Source organism: Aquila chrysaetos, chromosome 17 (genome assembly GCF_900496995.4).
Source record: "Aquila chrysaetos chrysaetos chromosome 17, bAquChr1.4, whole genome shotgun sequence".
NCBI lineage: Eukaryota > Metazoa > Chordata > Aves > Accipitriformes > Accipitridae > Aquila > Aquila chrysaetos.
Window position 1 is genome coordinate 1,331,748 of NC_044020.1, and position 23,431 is coordinate 1,355,178.

At 45.1% G+C, this 23,431-nt stretch overlaps 1 protein-coding gene across 1 annotated transcript; it reads right to left on the bottom strand.

Annotated features, from left to right (window-relative positions):
- Positions 1–685: 685 nt before the first annotated feature.
- FAM83F (family with sequence similarity 83 member F) lies at positions 686–22,990 on the bottom strand. Its single transcript, XM_030041531.2, has 5 exons — positions 22,513–22,990; positions 18,538–18,705; positions 10,940–11,061; positions 9,653–10,365; positions 686–4,771 (listed from the first exon to the last, which is right to left on the bottom strand). The coding sequence occupies exons 1-5, from the start codon at positions 22,966–22,968 to the stop codon at positions 4,707–4,709; spliced, it is 1,524 nt and encodes a 507-aa protein (XP_029897391.1). The 5' UTR covers positions 22,969–22,990; the 3' UTR covers positions 686–4,706.
- Positions 22,991–23,431: the final 441 nt, after the last annotated feature.

A 23,431-nucleotide genomic window follows, 5' to 3' on the forward strand; every position in this document is an offset into this window, starting at 1 on the left:
TTTACTTTCTTGGAGAACCTCCCTAAAACAAGTGCAGAAAAAGAAAAGGCACAAGGTGATGGTGGTGCTAATACTATAAAGAAAGAGGCTCAGGATCCACAGACATACCTGTGAAACAAGCTTGAATTAGACAGACTCCTCTTTAACAGTACAAATCCAATTGTGATGTGGACTTTAAACACTGAAAGACAGACGAGGATTTTGTTTACTGCAAATACTTTTTTGTGTACCTTAATGCCCAAAAGTAAACTAGAGGCTGAATTTATTCTGAAACATGGTCAGGAATTTTAAAACAGGCTTTTGTATACACAAACAAAGGGAGCATGGGAAACAAGAGCTTGGGAGTTACTTAAATGTCAAGGATTACATTGTATCAGGTAAAACTGAAATACAGCAGAGGCACTCAGTTTCATAAATGAAATGCCATTGCTGATGGGTACAAATTATGTAAGATGGAAAGGGGAACAGCGGTGGCACTTTGTCAGATGCATTTATAGCTGCAGCAAGATACAGTTCAGTTGCAAAGAGAGCGGTAGTAAAAAAATAAAGCAAGTAAAGAAACACTGAAGTGGACATCTGCTACATGTCTACTCCAGCAACAAGAAAGCAGGAATGAATTAGTCTCTCTCAAGGTACTCAAAGTCACAGGACACTGTACTTGCAGGGAATTTAGCTGCCTACACATCTTTTAACAAGCACTGCCAAACATTGGCCAAACATGTTCACGTTACACAGACACCTGCTCTAATCCAGACAGTACAGGTTCTTGACAAATAAACAAGAAAAATCCCCCAAACCCAGGAACTGTAGCTGAGAAATTAAAAGTGACACCAATGAACAAACTATCTGAATGTAACATAGCAAAGAGTTTATTTGTATGACTTAGAAAAGGTCTCCGGCATAATTCACTGGACACATATACATTAAATATACAAATGCATACCAAAAGAAACCCAGAAGGCACACATTCAGCCAAGAGGCTCATTCAGAACCACTTACCATTTCACACCAGAAAGAAAGAGCTGTGAACTCCAGCTTCATTACTCTCTGTCCAAAACCAGGACTGCAAGCATAGGCCCCATGGTACACCACACAGGCCAGCAAACCTGGGCTGACAAGCCAAAGAGCAAATGAGACCCGGAGAACAGGCGTCCTCTTAGGACTGTCCAGGGTCAGGACGCAGATGCCAGAGAGCTAATCTTGTTCTTTAAAATAGCAACAGAACAAATGTCTCCCATCTTTCCCGCCCCCTTGGGAGGTTAGTGACTTGGTTGCAAGAGGTGGCATCTTGGGCAAGGACCAAATGATAGCTTATCTGATGACTGCTGTAGGTACTGCTGTACCTTCAGCCTCCGCTAGCAGACTTTCAACAGAATTCTTAACCAGTGCTCCTTGCCCCTCTGTTCCCCAGCACCATCCACCACATTTTCCACCACATTTTATCTGGAGAGTGACAAGAGATTGATTTTACAGGTCACAGCCTCAAGTTTCTAGCACTCATCAAGAACCACAATTAGCAAAACCAGTCAAAATAAATGCGGTCACCTCACCCAGACTCAGATGTGTTGCCATAGGAGCAGCCAAATAGTCCAAGTTCAGCTGATCTTATCTTCAGGGAGGAACAAGTTCCACCAGAATCTGAAACATTCACTCTGGATCAGCAAGGCTGCATGCATCCCCAAAGAGTCACGCTGAGTTTAAGGAGCAGATTCATATCATGCAAGAAGGTAAGTTTGCTCTCTCAAATTAAGTAATTAAACAGTGCGTGATAAGCCTAAGGAATTCTACTAGCCCCTGGAGTCAAGGCATGAGACTTCTGTGACAGGGGAAGGAATTTAAAAACAAGGGAACGCTACTTTTCAGCAACTGGTGTGGCAACGAAACAGAAGACAAACAGATGAGAGACTCTCTGGAAAGGAGATCCTGTTAGTTGACAAGGTTAAAGTAAAGCACTCTCACCTCTGTCATAGGAAAGAGAAAGTAAAGCATGCTAATAAGTAAGCACAGAAAGAAAGGAAGGGCAAGTGAAATCAGCCTCTCGGACTATTTGTGAAATCACTCCACCCAAGATGAAGCAACAAAGACGTAAAAACAAAGAGATAGAGGACTTCCTGGAAAACCTGACCATATATATCAACATGGTACTAATTAGTTAATTAACCTATTGCACAATTAAAAAATAAATAAATATTTTAAAAGTCTGGGAGAACAAGGAAGCACCAGATGACAATGATCTTATCAGAATGAAAAGTGGAACAATGTTGGCCTGATAAATTTATCTCTGATCTCTGCTAACAAAGTGAAATAAATACAAGGAGAGAAAAAAAAAATCTCCCAAACATCTGGAGAATAACGGAAATATGGCAAAATCAAGCCATTTTAGACATCCCTACAAACAAACAGCCAGTAGCTTTTGGCACACGAGCCGTACACCTGAAGCCAACAGGATAACTCATGTATTGTTACTTCTACATCCAAGTGATGGTGTCATTTCCAACACCTCTTTTCTCCCATTACCAGGAACAATTTTATAAAACACTGCTGATAATAGCAGCTGACAGACCCAGCTGTAAAAGTGCAGCTTGTTCCCAGAAGGCTATATAGAATAGCTATATAGAGTAGCAAGCATTTAACCCACCAAGTGAGGATGAGTATGTTTAACAGAGGGCACACCACCTTTGGTATTTTAGGGTCTCAAGACATTCTGCAGAGTAAACGCAGAGCAAAACAGAGCTGCTTGCCATTCAGGTTAAATACACTTCCAGGAAAGGCAGTTAATCAACCATCAATCAATCAATCAATTGCATTTTATTGCCAACTACAGACAGCTGTTTCAATGTAACAACCACTACTGCAACCCAGCACCTGGAATAGTCTTTGGAACAGCTTGTTCTGTGTTGGGAGTGCAGCAGTTGCCTTTGCTGTGAATTTCTTGTGTAGTGAAAAACCCAAACAGTTTCTCTAAACAAAGAAAGATAAACCTGTGTTTTTCTGATGTCTGAATAGTTCTTTTGCAAGTAGGTATGTTAGTTTTCAGGTGTCTACTTACAATTAGGATTTCTTTTTCTTGGGTATCACAAGAGGGCTTATTTATGACAGCAGAGTATGTAATTTAGATGGCAAGAAAGCAGAGCGAAACATCAATCCACACACCAAAGAAACAAAACCAACCTGCTTCTCCACTCTGTTAGTGGGTAGAATTGGAAAAGGGCCAGTGAACAAGAGGACAGAGGTGTCAATCAGGTCCCATATAATGAATGGCTACGTATACCATGAACCTGCAACTTGGAAAACATGATGGCTGAGGATATATATGATACAGGTCTGTAAAATCACAAGTGGCAAGGAGACAAAGAATAGGGGTGGTCATCACTCCATCTGATAGTGGAAGAATTAGGGTCACTCAATGAAATCATCAAGAAAACCATTAAAACAGCCTGGCAATGGTTCTTTTTTCATACCACACAATGAACTCAGGGTTCATTGCCACAGAACACTGTGAAGGCCAAAAGTAGAGAAGGATTTTTAAAAAGGGACCAAGTGCATTCATTAAGGCCAGGTCCAGCAGGAACTGCCAGTTCAGAAAGTCCATAGACTGCTGGGACAGTGTCAGAGAAATACCTCTGTATGCAAGCTTTATATTTTGTGCTACTGTGATCACCTGTTGCTGGCTATCCTCAGACACAGGATAGCAGATTAGATGGCCTTTGGTCTGATGGCATGCAATGCTTCTTACGGATCAAAGCTCTTGATTTTGGCATGATTTAGAGTTTGGAAAGGTTAACTTAAAAAAAAAAAAAGGAACATTTGAAAAGCTTGTCTGCCTCCTCTGCTTCCTCTTTCAACCCTCAAAGATGTGCTCCTTAATCATTCAGTTTCCATGAATGGTAAAGTATTGCTGAATTAGGAACAAACAGGATTTTGTAACAGCCACTGAAGGCTGCGTTATTGCTCCCAGATCTGCCCAGTCCCCCTGATAAGGCATTTCTTCTGACCTAGTCTCAACTGCAGGTTAAACATCCCCCTATGTTCCATTTTTTTGTCTTTACTACATTCTTGCTAAGTCACTTTGTTTGGCTGCTATATTTATGACATGAAACAGTTCAGATACTAATCTGTTGGCCTCTGCTAGCTAAACCCTTCTCCCAGACCACTCGTTTCTGTGTGGATAAGTGACAACAGGAATCTACAGGAAGACTCCTTGTGGACAAAGGATTGCTACGCTGTCTGTAAACATCCTTATTTCACCCAGAATTTGCCACTTCGATTGGATGTAGCCTTCCAGCCAGTCAGACCAATACATTTCTGCAGTGTGGTAGCGTAAACAATGCAACACAGTGATTCTGAGTCTGCAGCTAGACAGACTGATGTAGCAGCACAAGTAAGTCAGAAAATCTCCTGCATTTATCTGGACACAGAGTGAGCTCTGAGACCAGTCATCACAGTTGTTTTTATATATAAAATATGTGTGCACACAGACATGTGGACTAATACATTCATCACTAACCCTCATTTAAGGGACCAACCATCCAAAGTCTACGCTTCACCCAGTAAATGTGCTTTAACTGGGGCTGCCAGGTGCATCCAGGACTGCGCAGTGGCTTTACAGACCACTGCGTGAGGATATGGCTGTAGGTTCAAAAATCAATCAAGAGGTTACTGTTCCAGCTTGTTCAGTCTTCAGTTCTCCAGACAATCCTTCCCAATCAAGATAACACACAGGTAGATTGTTTGTTTTTATCGCTTGTAGTGGAGTTTGGACCTACGTTACCTGGAATGAAAAGAAGTTAAAGTAATGTTAATGTTAAGTAAATAAGACCTGGATAAAGTTTGGACTCACACTTCAGTCCTCTCTTGTTATTTACGATACACCTTTTGTTAGACCTACATTACTCTGCACTGTCTCGTGGTTTTATTTCCTACTACTGTGAAATGAAGAGACATTAAAATAAGAGCAAATTCAGCATATACTGTAGAGAAAACCACTGGAGAAGTATTTCCAGGCTTTGGCCTGTACCCAGGCCAGCTTCAGTGGTACTCTCAGGTCCCAGTTGGCACTGAAAAACAGTCTGGCCATGACTTGGGTGGGAGGTTTTCCAAAGAGTGAGGTATGAAAAAAAAAAAAAGTCAGGTCATCTCATCCATTTGATCCCCACACACATTCTCAGTAGAGGTTTTTTCACGTCCTGTTTTAAACATCTCAAGTGCCAGTATTTCCACCATTTCCTTTGCAAGACAAATCCTGAGGCCTCAGGGTCTCTCACTTAAGTAGCACAGTATGCTGCCTCAATTTTTCATCATCTTAGGTTTTTTTTCATTGCTCACTCTATGGATTCCTTCTGCTCCCAGTATCTCAATGCTTGCACTGCTGTCTGATCTCCTCCATTACAGCCAGCTGTTGGTCTGGATGCCCCGGCATATTTTTTTCCAGCACTGTACTAAAGTGTGTTTGCAGAGGCTTTTGCAAGGAAGGGAACTCGTCTGGGCTCTGAGCTCACCAAGGCTTACGTGACCTATAGCCCAGGGCAGTACGTACCGAGAGGGACTGCCGTGTGAATGCAGTCACTCTACACAAGGGCAGACCCCACTCAGGTATTTGTACAGAAGGAACGTATACGTGCATCTCCTGAGCAGTGGGAGCCGGTGGCCAGTACGGAGTGAGAACAGGGAGGGAAAACTGCCACAGATCAAGGTGACACGCTACTGAGAAGTCTCAACCTTGCTAAGATGAGGGAGCTTTCAACCCAAGCACTGTCTCTGAACTGGGCTTCAAGTGAATAATTTTTCATGTCACTCTCTTGCTTGTGGGTATTTGATCAATGTTTTCCTCACCCGTAGGTGATGGGGAAGAGAAGAGCTCCCTCCTCTCCCCCTCCTTCTCTCCACCTTCTTCCACACTGCAACTCCTTGATATCCACGTGGGAGGCTGCACTGCAACCTGCCCTCACTTGTGTGGCTGCTCTGTATGCTGCTGCCTCCTCCCCACACCTCCCCATGGCATTTCATTCTACCTCCTGCCCCCCCTTTGCCCCATTCTGTATGTTACTACTAAGTTTATCATTACTCCTGTCTCCTCACCACCCCTGCTCCCCTCCCTGTCTGTATCACATTCCAGACCCTCATGTTTACTTTCTAACGTCTGTGCTCCTCTGCTTAATCTCAACTCCCAACTCCTTTATTCTTCTCACTTTCTACTCTTGTCTTCTGACCTTTTTCTACAGATGCTGCCACAGTTAGAGCAAACACCCTCCTCGTATATACCCAACAATGCCCCCTTCTTTCTCTTTAGAAAAGAGGTTGCAAATTCCAGTTACCACCCACCCATGATCCCATTTAGGCTGAAAACCACTGGTGGCAACTAAGCAGCTGTTCCTGTGGTATTGCTGTGCCCAGTGTAAATCCCATTTCTTGTTGCAAGAAGCACCCAAAACTGAAACACAAAATCCTGCTATTCAGTATGTGTGTTCTGCAACCAACACTCATGAGGAGTGAAGGCCGATGTATGGAGCAACTCAGGATAGCAGACCCTTCTGAACAAGCCCCCTTTGCTTCTTGCAGGGGAGAAAACAAAAAAAAAAAAGGGCAGTGCCTTCCAAAGGCACACAGCTTTCAAACCCTTGCAGTATTTCTCAGAAACTGCACACAGACATCAGTGTCTTTGCTGATCACAGTCTGCCCAGCAGCAGCTTAAAATTAACAACATTCTGGTCAGGTTCAGAGCTGCTGCTGTTGTGTTCCTGAGTGGGCAACAGTGAAATTCAAGAGTTGTGTCAATTTGATGATGTGGTTTAAGAAAGCCTTGTAAGACAAAGCACAGAGTCTGTGCAGTCTGCTAGGACAATGTGTCAGGATGTTAATTTGGACACTTAGTTTGGGACATTACTATCTGTAGCCCTTGTATTCTCCAGGCTCCCAATTCTGACTTGTAGGTATCCTTTTCTAGCATGTAAATACTGAGTCAGATTTTCAGCCTCTGTCGCAGAACGCACTTTCATCACTTCCCAGTTCAGATTCTCTTCATCACCATCTACTCTTACAAGACTGAACCTGACCTTTAGCCTCCTTGAATAATGTCTTTCAATTACTCTGCGAGCTACTCGGGGTGTAGATCTGGTCTCTCTATGCGTTTGCAAGGTGGGATGTGTCTCTGTGGTATGACAGAATTAATAGTGACTTTGGAGGATGTGTGCACAGGCTGGCCCACAGGGCTTAAGTGTGCTGTTTAATCTTTACAAAAGGTAAGGGCAGCTATTTCAAACTGTGAAGCTCTGAATAATTGCATCCTAACCTGACTGCATACCAAGCACCTTCTCCCTCCTTCATTTCCACTTCTTACCTCCCTTCTATCACCCAGAGTATCACAGTATCAGTTTTTACTAGACCTGCTCAAAGACAACTTAAACTTTAAAACTCAGTCCTACAGTTACCCAAGAAGAAAGTGCCTCCTATTTTTATCTTGAAGCTGGAACTCTGTTCCACACCCATGTTCAAGAATTTTTTATTATATCCTAATGAAGCATGCGCTACTGACCAAGTAGCTGCAGGATCTTCTGGGTAACTCATTTTTTTCCCTCTTCCTCATGAGTCTCCCTCTTTCTGCTGTGCCCTCTACCATCTCTGTTCACATGCCACGACCATTAGACTAGAGCAGCTTTCTCTCAAGAGTGGTGATTCAGTTCAAAAGCAACACACAAGCAGTGATCTTCCTCCAGCCTTTCACACCACCATACTTCAAAAGCTGTGGAGTCTCCCATTGCCACCACGAGCAGGCGTTAACAATTTGCATAAAACAAAAAAATACTTGCATGGACTCCTTGGAAAGACTTAGCAGGTCAGGAAGAGCACAGCGGGAAGGCTGGCGTGCTGGACCTCTGCACCTTCCCTGCACTTGTTCTCAATTCTTCCTTTCCCTTTATTGAAAGAGGTGGCAGCCCTCAGGAAGTAGCAGTAGCAATAAATAAAAGCTGAACGTAATAGCAGGATAGTGTCTTTGTGGAAATGGTCCAGACCAAGCATCAGCCTGTCTGGCACGGATCCACTGTGTTAAAAGGCACAGGGACATCCCTGCTGCCCTGACCGTGCAATGCCCCAGAAGGGCGCAGTGCCCCACTGCTCAACTAGAGACACCAATCTCTCTCGTGCCCTAATCAGGGCCTAATTTCATCACGACATTGCGGGAATGGCGGGCTGCCTGTTTTAAAACAGCTGACAGTGAGAAACGTAGGGAATCGCTGATATTGCGAAGTGCTGACAAATCAGAGATTACACAATTCTGTACTTCTGTCACTAGAGGGTAGTGCAAGCCCTCAGGTCCATTCCTCCGAGAGGCAATGCCCATACATCTCCCCAGAGGTCTTCACTGGTTTTTTTCCTGGCTCTGAGAAATGGGGCCCAGCAGCACATACTGTCTGTGCGCAAGACAAAGTGATTTGGAGAGAGGACCTCTTTAGGCCAGGGTTTACTTCTGCCTCCCCAAATCCCAAATGCACATCCTAAAATGGGTCTACTATAGTCTTAAATAAACTATCCATGCCTTCTTACGGTTCCTCTCTCCTGTGTTCATTTGGCATTTTTGAGTCTGTCCTTCATTCAGCCAGAAATATTTCTAAGAACCTAATCAATCACTGTTGTTAACCTTCCCAATACCTCGCTTTTCTTTTTGGTCTCAAGAGAACGTCTTTCCATTACACATCATGGCAATCTCAAGGGAATTCAGTCTCTCTACACCTGCATTTCACATTCATCAGAGCACAGAATGGTCTCTGGCCAGACAAATTGGGGAGAAATTTTCTCACTGGAACTAGTTTATTTTCCTGCTGGCACAGGATGTGTTGACACCCAGCACAGCTCACAGAGAGAAAGACAACCAGGCTGAGTAGTCCACAGATTTACTTCAACCTGACAAACCATCTAAAACATTGGGAAGTTAGGTATGAACCCATAAATTGGGAGAAATCTGTGTCATTTGTGTCTTCAACCGGATGAAGCCTTGGAAGGACTTAGTGAAAATATCAAACATGCATTAGCAAAGAAAGTAAAGTTGAGATGTAGTACTTCTCCATAGCTTCTATTTTTGCAACCTTCTCCCCCATTTCAGAAGGTGATAAAGGAGCAAATTAAAAAGACTTCCACCCTCTCCTCCACTCCTTGTCCCCTCACCTCAACATAAACACGTTTTCCTCTCTTCTCCACCAGTAACTTGTCACAGTAAACACACTCAACTAAACCCCAATGAGGAAAGGAGGGGTTTACACTGAAAATCTGTCTGCACCCTGCTAGCCACTACAATAGTGAACATACTGCTGCTGTTTATTAGAGCAATTCACTTCATGACCTGTACACACAACCTGTTTTACACGAGGAGACAATTGCCTTTCTCTCCCTTTGTCCCATACCCGCTTGCTGAGAAGTATGAGAAAACATTTACATGAGAAGTACCAACTTTACAATAAGACTGCCATTAAATTGCCTTCAACTTAAATTGCCTGTATCGTTTGATACAACTTCAACTCTTCTTTGATCCCGCTGCTTTTAATATAGAGGAATTAATAGGATCTACTCACAGGTGCCTATATTAAATATGCTTGCACCAATCAGCCAAACTCAGAACAAGGGACACAGAAGCAGAATGTGCTGGTAGAAGAAATTTTACCTGAGATGCCTCCAGTGCTCCGAACACTGGCATGGCCAATGCTGAGCCGCTCATATTCCAGTTTCATGTTCCCAAGGTCTTCCCCTGAATGTCCTTCACTGGCAAAAGAATTGGCCTCTATGCTTGAGCCTGGAGACCGTTTGGCCTTGCGACTGAAAAGCCCACTGGCAAACCGTTTTCCTTGCTTTGAATTGGCCTGTGCATCTTCTTTCTTCACATCACGAATAGACTCTCTGGATTTGGATTTATTTTTCAGGTCCACGTGGAGCCGGGAGAACAGTTTCTGAGGGCTCCGATTCAGCTTGTTCAAGTTCTCCAGAGGTGGATCAATTTCTGGGAACTCCTGCTCCAATGTGACTAAGTCATTCAGAAACTGATTTAACCGCTTCTTTGACTCACTTGTTTCCTCCTTTTGCATGTTCCCCTCATTATCCTGCCTGTTCCGTGAAGCCCAGAGCATCATATCACCACGGGTTGCCCCTGCCACTAAACCATACTTGGGGTTAATGAACTTCCGAGCCACGGTGGAGGAATGAAGGCCTGGCTTCCCAATTCCAAGAAGGAATGGGTTAGCAATACCCAGTTCCCTGTAGAAATTAACTTCCTCTGAGATGGCATAGAGCTCACGAAACTCAACGTCAAACATCTCCACATGCTGTCCTGTCAAGACTAGCAGGATGTTTCTGTCAATGTGGGATGAACTCCATGTGAAGCTAAGAGTAGGAAACAGAACCAACATTAGATTTTGGGGTGCATACTTGACACAGCCCACCTAATAACATCTAAGACACTACATGGGAATATGTAGCATTGTGCCATTTGCCCATATGCCCTTGCCAGGGTGGGTCAGGATAGATACATGAAGCTCTTTATTATTGTTCTTCATTAGGCATGCAGATCTGGAAGAAAAGGCCCTAAAACTCTGAGGGACAGCTTACCCTTTTAAAAAAGCAACACTGCATCAACAGGAGGAGTCTCCAGACTGAAAAGCTCGCTGAAGAGAACTGAGCACAGTGGCTGGTGGGGAGTCCTTGCAGACCACCACCTGATGCAGTGTGGAACTCTCTCTAGCCCACTGAAATGGCACAGCCATGTTCCATTCTCTCAGGAGCAGCTTGTGCTCTGTGCCACCTTCTCTGTCTTCCCACCCCAATTTCTACAGATGCCACACAGATTACAGGGCCTGGGATAAGAAAGGGAATGACATGGGAAGAAGACTCCCAAGCAAAGCCACAAGCCATTCTTTATGCAAAGAATGTAGCTTTGCCTTAAGCAAGAGCGACCCACCTGTATGATCCAGTGGCCACCTTTTCACCATCCACCATCAGGAATCGGGATGCCAACGTGCCTCTGATCTTCCCTGCTGGCATGTAGAACCCAACTCCTGTCACAGAACGTACGCGGATATTCTAACAGGGAGGTGACAAGACAAAATGTCACAATAAATAGGGCAGAGAATTAGGTGATTGCCAGCTCCAAGTCTTAACATGTCACTCACATTATCTCACTACTTCTGGGACTACAGCTCATTTTGTATCAGCCACCAGAAATCAGAAGGGCTGCAGAAAGGAAAGCATAGTGCCGTAAGATCTGTTGTCATCCCCTGTCTATGCGAGTCACTCCCCTCCATCAGTTTATAGCCCTGTCAATGGGTCAGCATCTTTGTGACACTGCCTGCTGTCTTCAGCTATTCATCTTAGCCCACTGGCAAGACAATGCTTTCAAAATCAAATAATCCTCCACCTCCAGTCCTGTGCTGTAGCTCAGAAGGCCCAGCCCAGTTCAGGGGAATGAATCAGAGGAAGTTCTGAGTCACGCCTGCATTCTCTGAATCCTGATCCCTATTCCGCAGCACTCGTGAACTCTTCTCCAGATTACGTTAGCAGGACCACAAAACCAAGGAACTTTGCAACACCTGTGCAGCACAAAGGACACAGTTGCTTGGAGGGTAATGTATGAGACAGGTCTATATTGGGTTCTTTTTGTGCTTGTGTTCTGATTCCTAACAACACACGGCTTGACAAAGCTGGGCAAATTAGAAGACTGGACAATTTAATTATTACAGAAGAGAGGAGGAAACAATTCTATTGCTCAAAAGATAGATGTTTCCTGTCTGTTATAACAAAAGGAGAACCCTGACCTTTATCATTTTGCTAAGAACCCCAAATAGTTACAGTGTCCACCCAGATTCCTCACTGTTTAACGGAGAGTGAAAAAACACAGAACTTTTTTTGAACAAAAGGAGTAGGATAAGTGTCTCTACTGATGTCTTGAACAGATCAGCAAAGAAGAATTTCTGAAGAAGGGGAAGGAAAAACTTTTCATGAAATGAATGGAAGTAGTTAGAAAAAGATAATACCTCTCCCCAAACCTCCTGTCTCACACCCTTTGACCAGGAAACCTGAAAATTATAAAACAAAGCACTACCAGGCACAGACAAAACACAGGTTAAGGTTACATGATTTTCAACAACAGATGTGTGCCTGCACTTACTGTAAGGATATAGTTGCACGCTGGACTGAGTGTTTTTCTGCTCATGGGTCCCGGCTGCACAAGGCTGAATTGCCAAACTGTCTAACATGAAACACCCCGCCCCCCAAAAATCCAAATGCATTGTCAGTGTGAGTTTAGAGCAAATGATCTTGTTGCTCTGACACACAAATTTAGACCATTTTCTTCATTCCACCATCTGTTTCTGTAAGAATTCTTTAACAATGAAAAGCTAAAAGGTATTGTGATCTGTAGTAATAACTCCAGGGTTGGGAGTCAGATAGTCCCAAGTGTAATCACAGTTCTGACACTATTCATCACACTGTGATGTTCTGGGAACGCCAATTCACCTTTGGCTCATTCTTCCCCCATCTGCAGAGCAGGAGAATCATGAGGATTTGGCTAATGCTAGCACAGCCTCAGATCCCACAAAGAGCTAAGTCCTATTATTATAAACCTCACTGACAGCTTAAATATTGATAGGCTATAGAAATCAGCATGCAGGAACGAGTGATTTTAAGAATGCAGATTTCCTTCAGAAAACATTTTTCTGAATATAACTCTTACCTTTGGAATCTGCTCCTGTTTCCCCCACTAAAATACAGCAGTGGCAGTACAAATTCTGACTAACAGTAACTGATGATACTACTATTTTGCATTCATCTATTGCTTGGTCTGTCTGGAGTCCGGTGTGGGCATTAGCTAATTAATGCTCCCAACACTGCTGAAAGTATTATTACCCTGTTTTAAAGATGAGGAGCCTGAGAGAGAAAAAGATGAAGTGACTTGCCCAAGGCCTAGCAGTGAGTCATGTGGGGGGGATGCTGAATGCAGGTTGGGTAGAGCACAGGAGAAAGGGTGCCCTTTCCAGTATGTAGAATAACATTTGTAGTTGGCTGGCTGATCACCTGAAATATTTTTTTTTCTTTGCTGAGTAAAGTTGGATGTGGGATTTGCCAAATCATGGAATATTGACTGCAAGTTTCGAGAAAGACCTCCTTTTTTCAAATCGGTCAACAGCTCTGACACCTTATGTAACTTTGTGAATCAAGAAGTATCAGCCTGTGAGAGCAGAAAGTTCCTTAGCATGTAACAAGTTTGGATTTTATTGTGTTTGTATGTTATATCACCTTCTTTTGGTGGAAAGAAAGCACGTTTGAATTTCTGCATTAACTGAGCTACACATAACACTTAGAAAGGCACAGAGGGGATAGAACCAAACAGCTGAACACATAAACCTCCTTGAACAAAGTAGGCACCGGAGTGCATAAATACATCTTGAAATGCAGAAAACAAGCACAAAGTCACATAAACATCGAGTCACTTAACAGGTTATTTGTATAATGTTTTCTGCCTTGAAGGATCTTGGAGCATTTCTAGACTGATATATCAAGTTGTACAGAGGAGGAACAAGCCTGGGTTCACGTATTGAAGACTACACAACAACAGAGGAAAGACAAATATAAATGAGGTGAGACTGCAGCCAGTAGTAACGAATATTTGGGGTAGAGGACCAGTTATTTCATCAGATAGAAGTGACCCCTCCAGATCTGTACTGTTGCAGAAGCCTGCTTAAGGTTTGTCATATCCTGGCTTATGGAAGCTGCAGTCTGCATTAAATTTCCACATTTCCTTTGCACAGGCTTGCACCACTCCTTGCCACAAGCAGTGACTAACGTCTCCCTGGCAGCAGCTTAATATGGACTGGTAACAGTCAAGCCTGACAGAGCATCCAAATACAAACAGTGAAGGAATCAGTCTTTCTTGCTTTATTGTGATGCACTTTTAAACCTCACCCTGAATCCACAGAAAGTTAAACCAGACCCAGTTTAGAAAGTCAGTAATAGGTTGTGCTGTGACTGACACTTAGTTGTCACTTGACAGACCTGGGCAGTAGTGCTCACAGGCTGGGATTGAGGAGGGGGGTACACAAGACAGACCCTAACGGGAAGCATTTGAAGTACCTCCACCAGGGAATCCTGTGTGTTCCTTCCCTCTTAGAACAACCACTGATATGTATGCTGCAAAGCAAGCAGGGATCTTTATTTCAAGTTGGGATGGATGGCATGAACGACCTCGATAAACTAACAGATGTAAAACAGATTAAGGAGAGGCAACAGACCAAAGCAGTAGCTGATAGGTGACAGTGATTCAACAGTCCCTTATATTGATTGTGTTTTTCAAAATGTGGAGATCGCCTTTCCACTGTCCCTGGAAAAATCAGATTCTTTCAGTCAATAGACTCTGGTGGGGTAGCTCCTGTCCTTTGTTCTCTCATACTACTGCTTCACCTGAGCACAGGGCTGAGGGGGAGGCCCCAGATATCCGTTATTTCCCACTTTAAAATCCTAGATGAAGGTACCACAGAAGGGGGGAAAGAGGGAGAGAGAGATGGGATTCATGTGGACAGGACCACAGTAACAACAGTAAAGGAACTTTTCTTATTCCTGGTCTGCAAGATTCTCATTTCTGGTGATCAGACCTCCAGGTCTGAGATGGGTGGTAGGTGCTCATCTTACACAGGGACACAAAAGCAGCCACAGTCTGGAAGCAGCCACCAAGTAATGCTGGGAAATACTGTGGACTTATCCTGTGTGTTTGCCCTGAACAGTTTTGGAAAAGGCATGCTTGTTGACAAAACAGTAAAACTTGGAGGTATTCAAGTAGAAAAGGATGGAATGCAGGTAGCTGGACCTGGCCTGCCAAGGTCATTACTGGGTATTACTCATTTGGGTCTTTGCAAAAAGAGAGCCTTGTAAGCCCCCATTTTCAAAAGGTCACAAGCAGCCTAGAAGACTTCTGTAACAGACAATTAAAAAAACAACAGCACTGTATTACATTACATTCAGCTTCACCCCCACTTGAGGTAGGAATCGATGAGGAAAGACATGAAATACTGAAATGAAATTCCAAAAATTTCTTAGGCAGAAACTTCTAAGAATTCCTGGAGTGAGGGGAGGAACTCCTTACATGCTGGGAAAATGAATGTAAAAATTAACATGAAGGTGAACTTCCTGCAGGTAACTAATTCCCTAGGCTTGCCTGGAGCTCTAGGTGAACTCCCTGTCTTTGAGCAGGAGTGTCTGTTACTGGGGTCTTGGTTAGCAGAAGCATGGGGAGAAAGAGAACTCACCTAAAAACTGGTGAGAACCCTCACCCTCAGGTCAACAAAAAGAGGAATTTGTGGCACTATGAATTTTGTATCTATGAGAACTTTGATTCATTGTGGTCTCTGAAGAACACTCTTGTGTCAAACATAACAGAAGTCTGGCAAACCATGTCCTGTAGGCTCAGGAAGCCATATGACTCATACACACAAGACATGCTCTTACTAACATCCCAGGATGAATATGATGATGGTTGAATTTAAATGCATTTCTGGTGATCTCTGGCCTTCAGACAAAAATTGAGGTTTTCTCATTTCATGCTTGGAGTCAGTAAAGACACTTTTGTCTTTGCAGAGTGAGGTTCTGTCTTCCTACAGCAGTTTCCCTCCTGTGAGACTGTCAGCAGATCCTGATACCTTGCCATCTCAAAATGGCACCATAGCCAGGAATTTTGTGAAAACGCCTAGTGCTGTATGTAGACAAAGGGCAAAATCCAGTGTTAACAGTAAATCTCCCTGGATTAGGACTGTTGAAGTATTTACTGTATTGGATGAACAGGGCAATGGAAGCAAAAGGGCAGGAATCACAAAACAATCTGAGCCCATGGTAGTGTTTCATCTCTCTCTCTCTCTTTCCCTACGATCAGAACTTGCCTCAAAACTGAAAAGTTAGATCCCACATTGCTGCAACGTCCTGAGAAAAAGCCATCCTGTAAATCTTGCACAAGCATTCTGAAGGAAAGGTGGGAAGAAGGGCAAGAAGGAAGAGTATGCAATTCCTTTCCTGACAAACTGTGGCCTACTGGTGAAAATCTTTTAGAAAAAAGCAAAATGGTTATGCAAAAAGACAGTGTAAGGAGAGAATGTTTTCCCTGTTGCTGAAAATCTGTAGGAGAAACTCAGACAGCAAAGCAGATATCAGGAGAATGATGTCATAAATAAGAAATGGGTGAATGAGAGAGTTAACTGCACTAGAGTTTCTTGTTCTTCCTCAGCAATTCCAACATCCTCCATGATCAAGCAATGCGAGACAAAATGATTCTGCCTGAACAAGACCAGAGGCCCAGCTTGCTTTCTTGCTTTAAATCTGGGTCTTCAACACTAAAAGTTCCAAACAACCCTCGACCCGTTACACCAATGAGGTGAGGGTGGGGGGAGTCCTCAAGGGGAAGCCTTAACCTTGCTTGAGATTCCTTGGGTATCTAAAGCCTGGTGTCAGGGGAATCATTATGTGTTGATTTCTGCCATACTGACCCAAGCAGCAGCATAGATACACCCAAGGCAGCCCTGGGCAGGGTACTAAGAGGCCATCTTCCTTGAGAGGCAAATGACCAGTTTCCCCTTACAGGAAGACTCTTCCCAGTCCTTCTATAGTACAATAGACAGGAATAAACTGCACTGACCTTAACAAGATTAACTAAAACCTTAGCCACACTGGAAAAGGAATACAACAACCTTAAGGGGAATTTAAGATACAGTATGAGATAGCTGGGAGAAGAGGGGGAAAAAGTTGAAGGACAGCACTCTGTGGGCTGGAGCTCGGCAGAAGAATGAACAGTTAGGTCAAAGAAGGATGTTAAAAAGTTCTCAGTGGACATCCTTCAGCTCAGCTTGTATTTGGACTTTTTTTAGCTGAAGGAGTCTAATGAAAAACATAGCAAGGGCTGCTGTGAAAGAAGGGAAGCACAGAAGGGACACAGAAGAATTTTCTCCTGCTTTTGATGGCATCAGTTCGAACTCTGCCTCTTTGGAAAGGGTAACGCAGCTAGGCTGCTGCAGGACCTAGCCACTGCTGTAGCATGTCGCTGTGATGATTGGTTTTGGAGTGTAAAGTCTGCGTAGATACCTATGGAGAAAGAGGTAAGAGGAAAAGCAGAAGGGGACTGCTTACTGTTTAAAGATGGAGAAGGCAGACAAAAAGGAACTTACCTCTCCAGTAGCATTGCAACTTTTTCTAAAATGCCAGGGCATCTTTTCATTCACTCTATCTAGGAATTAAAATATGCAGTACTGAAGGCATCATTCCTGCACATGATGACATGGTGAGAAGAGTACTGGGAAACAGGTACCAGAGCAAATGGAACTGCTGCTGTGATTTCACAGTTTTGTAGCAAAGAGGCTTGAGCCTAGGCCACAGAATACCCCTGAAGCTTGAAACAGGTCTATTATAATGATGTCTGTGTCTTGCTTTCAAAGACACCAGAGGAAAGAAAATTCCATCTCTGTTTTGGAGAAAGATGAGAAAGCTGCTTGGCTGGATGTCTTTTTTGATGAACTCCAGAAACTCAGAGCAGAGTGGTAGTTTGCAGGAGCACTGTTCAGATATATGCAAGTCATTTTCATCCAGATTTAAGATGGTTCTCCTAAAATGGTTAATATGAGCCTCTATAACCCTCAGACCTTTTTGAGTTTTGGTTGTGTTTTCTTTTAAAATATTAATTGAGTATTTATGGGAGATCTGCCCTTCCTCCAGACAAAAAGGCACCCCCACCCCCCCCCTGCTGCTCAGAAGAACAGTTGGATCACAAGAGGGGTGAGTCTGGAATCCCGTAGGTTGTTTCCTACCTAACAACTTTTTCAGTATTTGGAACAAGTCTGTAGTAGTGACAGTGACTAAAAAAACATGAAAAAAACCAAGGAATACAACACTAACTCTAAACACACAAAGGATTTCAGTCTGTATGTAATGTATTGAGATCCTACTGAGGCTGATTCTGCCAGCCAAGCTAGGCTGACGACTCCGCTGTGCTGCATGCACTATATGAAAGCATACTCTGACATGGAACTGGGGAGCAGCTATGCTCCTCAGTCCTTTATGTTCTCAGGCAAAGGAGGACTATAAGCTCATTCACTCCCAGATGATTACTGCTGGATAGGAAAGTCTTGATTTCACAAAGTATATGTGTCCTATAACTGGGATCCATGCAGACAACAACTCAAAGAGCTACTCTGGACTCTAGTTTGAATCCTTGCATGGGAGACCCACAGGAATTTCCTCAGACAATTTTCTTCCCAAACAGGAATTTTTAGGTCACAAGAGCCAAGAAACTACATAGACCCCTGTCTCAGGTGAAAGGCAAAAAATCCAAATCTTTCCTTTCTCTTTCTTTTGGTATTAGAAGCCACTCTTTTATCCCTCTATGTCCCATCAACCCCTGTCTAAGTGCTGTGATCTGACTTGTACAGAGGAAGAGATGTGTTTGTCTGTCCAAGTGAGTTCCAAGATTCATTACAACCAAAAAAGGCCACTGACCTGCAGGAGATAATGGTTCAGTACTGAATATCTTACCCGGATCTGCAAGTCACTGAGGTCAAGGCATCTGCACATTTCCAGAAAGAGCTTCACACTCTCCTCATCTAGGATTATATAGACTGGGATCCAGCGCTTGTAAGCTGCATCAACAATATCACGGAAGATGTCCCGGTCTGTAAATACATCCATGACCACTGCAATAATCTGGAAACAAGATGACAGTGGACAGACAACTGAATAAAATATTAGGAACTGAAAGGGAGGCCCATCACACTGGTGCAAAATAAAGGAGAGCACTGATACCAGAATATGGAGGAGGACGATACAGGGGAGACAAAAGTACAGGGATGTACGTGCCCAAGCACTACCAATAATCTTGTAATATTCTGGCTTGGCTCCTGCTGCACTTTGGAAGGAACTTAATAAATGTCTTTGAGAGTTCTCCTCCTTCTAGGGGAAGATGGCTTATTTCAGCAGCCTGAGGAATGCCATAAGCCAAATACCCAGTTTTTCCTCGGTATTGTGAAACTTTCGTTGCGCCTGTAAGGATCCACTTAAACAAAGAAGAACAGTGAAAATAGATTGAAAAAGAAGAGTGAAAACCACAGCTCAGCTCTAACACTTAATCAGAAGGTGAGTAATGGAAGAATGAATGTGCAGAGGAATCAGGGCCTCAATCTTCAGCCATGGTGCATAGTGCAGACAAGAATTTAATTTTCCTTTTTTTCCCCATTCCCTGTGAGAAGTCTGCTCTCAGGGCTGGCTTCTTGAGGAATGTCTTATGGAGCTCAAACATAAACACCTCATATTTGCCAGGAAGGGACTGGAGTGTGTGCTCAAGATTTGGAGGCAAAATGATCGTTCCCTCTCTTCACATGTACATTTTTTCTGGTATAAAACTAACCCCTCTTTCCAGGCATAGATTTTACATAAAAACAAAAGGTTGCACTGACGTGACAGACAAGCCTGAACATTCATAGGATGAGTAACAACAAAACCAAGAAGGTTATGGGCAACTTTAATGCTGATCTCTACATGTTTTGTCTTTCTCTCCCTTTCTGTACCTTTTACACCATTAGAAATATCAATTCACTTTTCTGCCTGAAAGAGTTATTCTCCCCAACATTTGAAAGGTTATGAATGAAGGAAACTACTGTTTTCCTAGTCCCACTGAGAAACACCAACTTGCCAGGTCAGAGCTCTCATGCTGACAGTATGCTGGGAATAGAGTTGCCTAAATTTTAATTTCCCAGGTGCTGGGGTCACAGTGACAAGCCAAGCTCTGCTGAGGACGGCACATACAGGTGTGAATGGAGCTGAAGACTGGATCAAACAGTAGGATTTTCTTCACTTGAAGTTTGGAAGAGGTGCAGCTCACGTTGCAAGAGCCCCTTATGCAAGGGGGAATAATTCCCAGCAGAGACCTCTTTCCTTTGAAAAATGCCCTTGAACAAATTGCTTTTGGGAAAGTGACGCCACAGTAAATGTCCCCTACTGTGTTTGCTGAGTCTCTGCTTGTACAGCCAACAACAACCAACACATCTGCTCCGTCAGGCTCCGACTGTCGACAGTGCTTACACAAGCTTTTCTTTGTTAGAAAAAGAAAAAAAAGAGCTGACATTGCGTTTATGCTCATCATTAACATGTAGTTTCCTGATATAGGTGAACTATGGTGGAGCTACATTATATTAATAGTAAGTCCCTCAATAACTTCTGCTAGGCAGAACTGGATTTCAGGTCCAGCCTTGGTTCTCAACTCCCAGCACAAAGCAGCAAGATGCAGGGAATGTTACCAGAACCTCTGAAAATTAAAATACAGTGAACTTGTGCCACTTTATTCCTGAACAACTTCATATACAGGCAGATTATAATTTAAGGCATGAAGAGTTCATGCATTAATTCAGGCCTATTATGCTCCCCCTCTGCTCCACACACTGTGGTATGGACGTAGTTATTTAGGAGCAGGAATGCCAGATAATATTAATTTGAAGTAAGAACACCCACATAGGGACTTGATCAAGAATAGACAGCAGAAGTGTGAATTTGTTTTCTTTCCAGCCCCTCCATTTGCAATGAGTCCAATGACTGCAGAAATTACACCACGTCCTGGACAAACCATTAATTGTTAGGACTGGCCTTGCAATATGAAGGGATCCCTCCAGGCTTTGGGGCCCTGAATCACTTCAGGCTTCTTTGCATGGCTGTGGACTAAACCCATGAAAACTGCAGTCCTGTACAAAAAGCAGACGAGCTGCCTTGCAAAAGGCACTGCCAAACCAGCAAAATGTGCAGTGGGCAAGCCCTGTTGTTACGTTAGTGTTCTCAAACCCCTGCCACAGCTGGTCACCTGTCAAGATTGCCTAGGAGAGCTCCCAAACACAGCAAGTGAGAGCATGAGTGTCTACCCCTGCAAGAGGTTTTCCCCATTCCTCTACTTATCCTATGGATTATAAATTTATCTATAGGACCCATAGGTGTGCCTAGCTCTTCATAGGTATTTAAAGATTGACAAGCATTAACTTGCCAATCTCACTGGGGCAAGGTAGCTTAATTAACATATGTTTGTAAAACACTGATGATAAGCCACCCACAGACATGTGCCACATATTACTAGTATCTGTTTAGACACCCCCCCCCCCCCAAAAAAAAAAAAACCCAACCAAAACCAACAAAACCCCACTCTCTGCTGCTGAATGAAAAGCTGCTACCTGGAGACTTTTTTTTGCCAGGGCCAGCTCACTTGAACACAATCGGCATAGTTATCTATGAAAAGGACCATTAAACACTCAAATGGCTGTTAAACATGAAACCACCTTCGGGCTGGGAGGGGCACAGTTCATGCAGTCAGTGAAAAAATGAAAATCTACAAAGGAATTAATTACTTTTAGGTACCAGGCACAGCTATTGAAAAGTGCAAAATTTCCCAGTCCTTGCACAATCTGTAGAGGCATTTGCAGCAGCGCAAAGAGGATGTGAAGTCGCACTAAATCGGAGTGTAAGGATTTTACAGCTTCTGGTTCTTCTACATAACTGATAACACCAGTCGCTGAACAGGATTATGGGGTGTGCATGTATTTGTGTGAGCAGGGAGCTGAGGAGATCACCCGCTGGATTAATGCCTCTCTGGAAAGTTTTCTGTGTTTCCCAGCTGGCGGGCGGTGGGGGGGCAGGGAGCAGGTGGAGGAGGCAATAACTGCTGAGTTAGAAAGCTGGAAAACAGAAAGCAGGAAAACTAAGAGCAGGAATGAGGTCTCTTATGCTGTTACCCCCTTTCCGCAGGAGGGATGTCAGCTCTGAAGGGGATCTTTTCCTGGGTGGTGTTCCCTGGAAACTTCACTCACACCTCGAAGAACCTCCTCATTGCCCCCACCTCTTCAACGCAAGCCCTCGTAGCATCACGGCTGGTTTGTTTTCCTCCCTGAGGTGCCCTGCCACCACTAACAGTCCTTTCCAGCCAAAGATAAATAGGAGGAGCAGCCGCATATTGTCTGGACTCTGGCTGCTTGCAGTCCGGGCTGGATGGTGTTGAGACCGCAAAGAATAAACCCAAAAAACACCACCCCTTAAACAAGCTCACTGCCTTGTGTTTAACCAGGGCTACCTGTACGTACAGGAGGGGTGGCTGTAACAGCACCGCGACCCGCCTTCCCCTGAGCCAAGGAATCAGACTAGGACAGGACAAACTGAAACATAGGTAGAAAAAAACCCAATTTGGAGGGTGTGTGCAGGGGTTTAACCCCATCCCGGGCATCAGCTTTGGCAAACCGTAACGTGACCGGCAACAAACCGCCGGGAAAGCCCTGCCCGGTGGACGCCGACCAGGGCGTCCTCCCGCTTCGGAGGGAACCGGCGAGGAAAGCCCAGCGGCGGTGGGCTCCGGCCTCCCTTCCACCGCGGGAGCCCCCCCACGCCAGGTCCTTCGCCCGCGTTCCCCCCGCCGACCCAAGGCGCAGAAGACACGGAGGGGTGTCCCGTCGAGGGCAACCGCTTGGTGTGGCGGCCGGGCCCTACCTTCTGCGCCTGCTGGATCATCTCCCGCACCACCTCCTTCAGGTGGGGCGAGCTCTCCTCCTTGCGTGGGTGCGTGAAGAGGGCCACCCGGCTGATACCGCGGTAGAAGGTCTTGTCGGTCCAACCCAAATCCAACGGGGGCACCTCCGTGTCCGAGCACTCGGGCCAGTAGGCCAACGAGAGGGTCTCGCCGCCGGGTCCCCGCGCCGCCTTGCCGCTCTCCCGGGGGTCGTCGTATCCCCGCCAGCCGCCCCGCAGGGCTTGCAGCTCATGGCTGGAGAGAAAGTCGCGGAGCTGCTCCTTCCTCAGGGCCTCCCGGTACGCCGCCTCGCCCCGCGTCACCAGCGTCTCCAGGGCCCGACGCTGCTCCTCGCTATAGTAGAAGCGAGCCTGGGCCTCCGTCACCTTCTCGTTGACGTGCGACTCGTCCAGCAGAAGCACCTGGGACTCCGCCATCCCGCCGGCAGGCCGGCAGGCTACGGAAGGCTGCGGAAGGAGGGAAAAGCGGAGCCGGGACCGCCTCACCTGGCCTGCCCGAACCCGCCCTGACGGGTGGAGCGGCCACGCCGCCCCGCGCCGGCCGCCCCTCACGCTCCCCTGGGGACGCGGCCGTCCCCCCGCTCCTACCCCTCTCCCACACCCGGGGACGGGGCGGTCTCCCCCCCCCGACCCCGGCACGGCCGGCAGCGGGGGTCCCAGGCCACAGCGCTTGGCAGAGAACCAAGCCCGGGCCGCGGGTGTGTTTTGGGGCGCTGACGCGAAAATCTATTTAAAAGGGGTTTCCCCGCCTTTTTTTGAGGTGTGGCGGCCACCTGAGGGGTGCGAGTGGGGAAAGGTGTGTGTGGGGGGGGACGCGGGCAGAGGACCACGGTGGCCGCAAGCCGTGGGGCCGTCAGCCGCGGCTGGCTGCTAGCCGTCC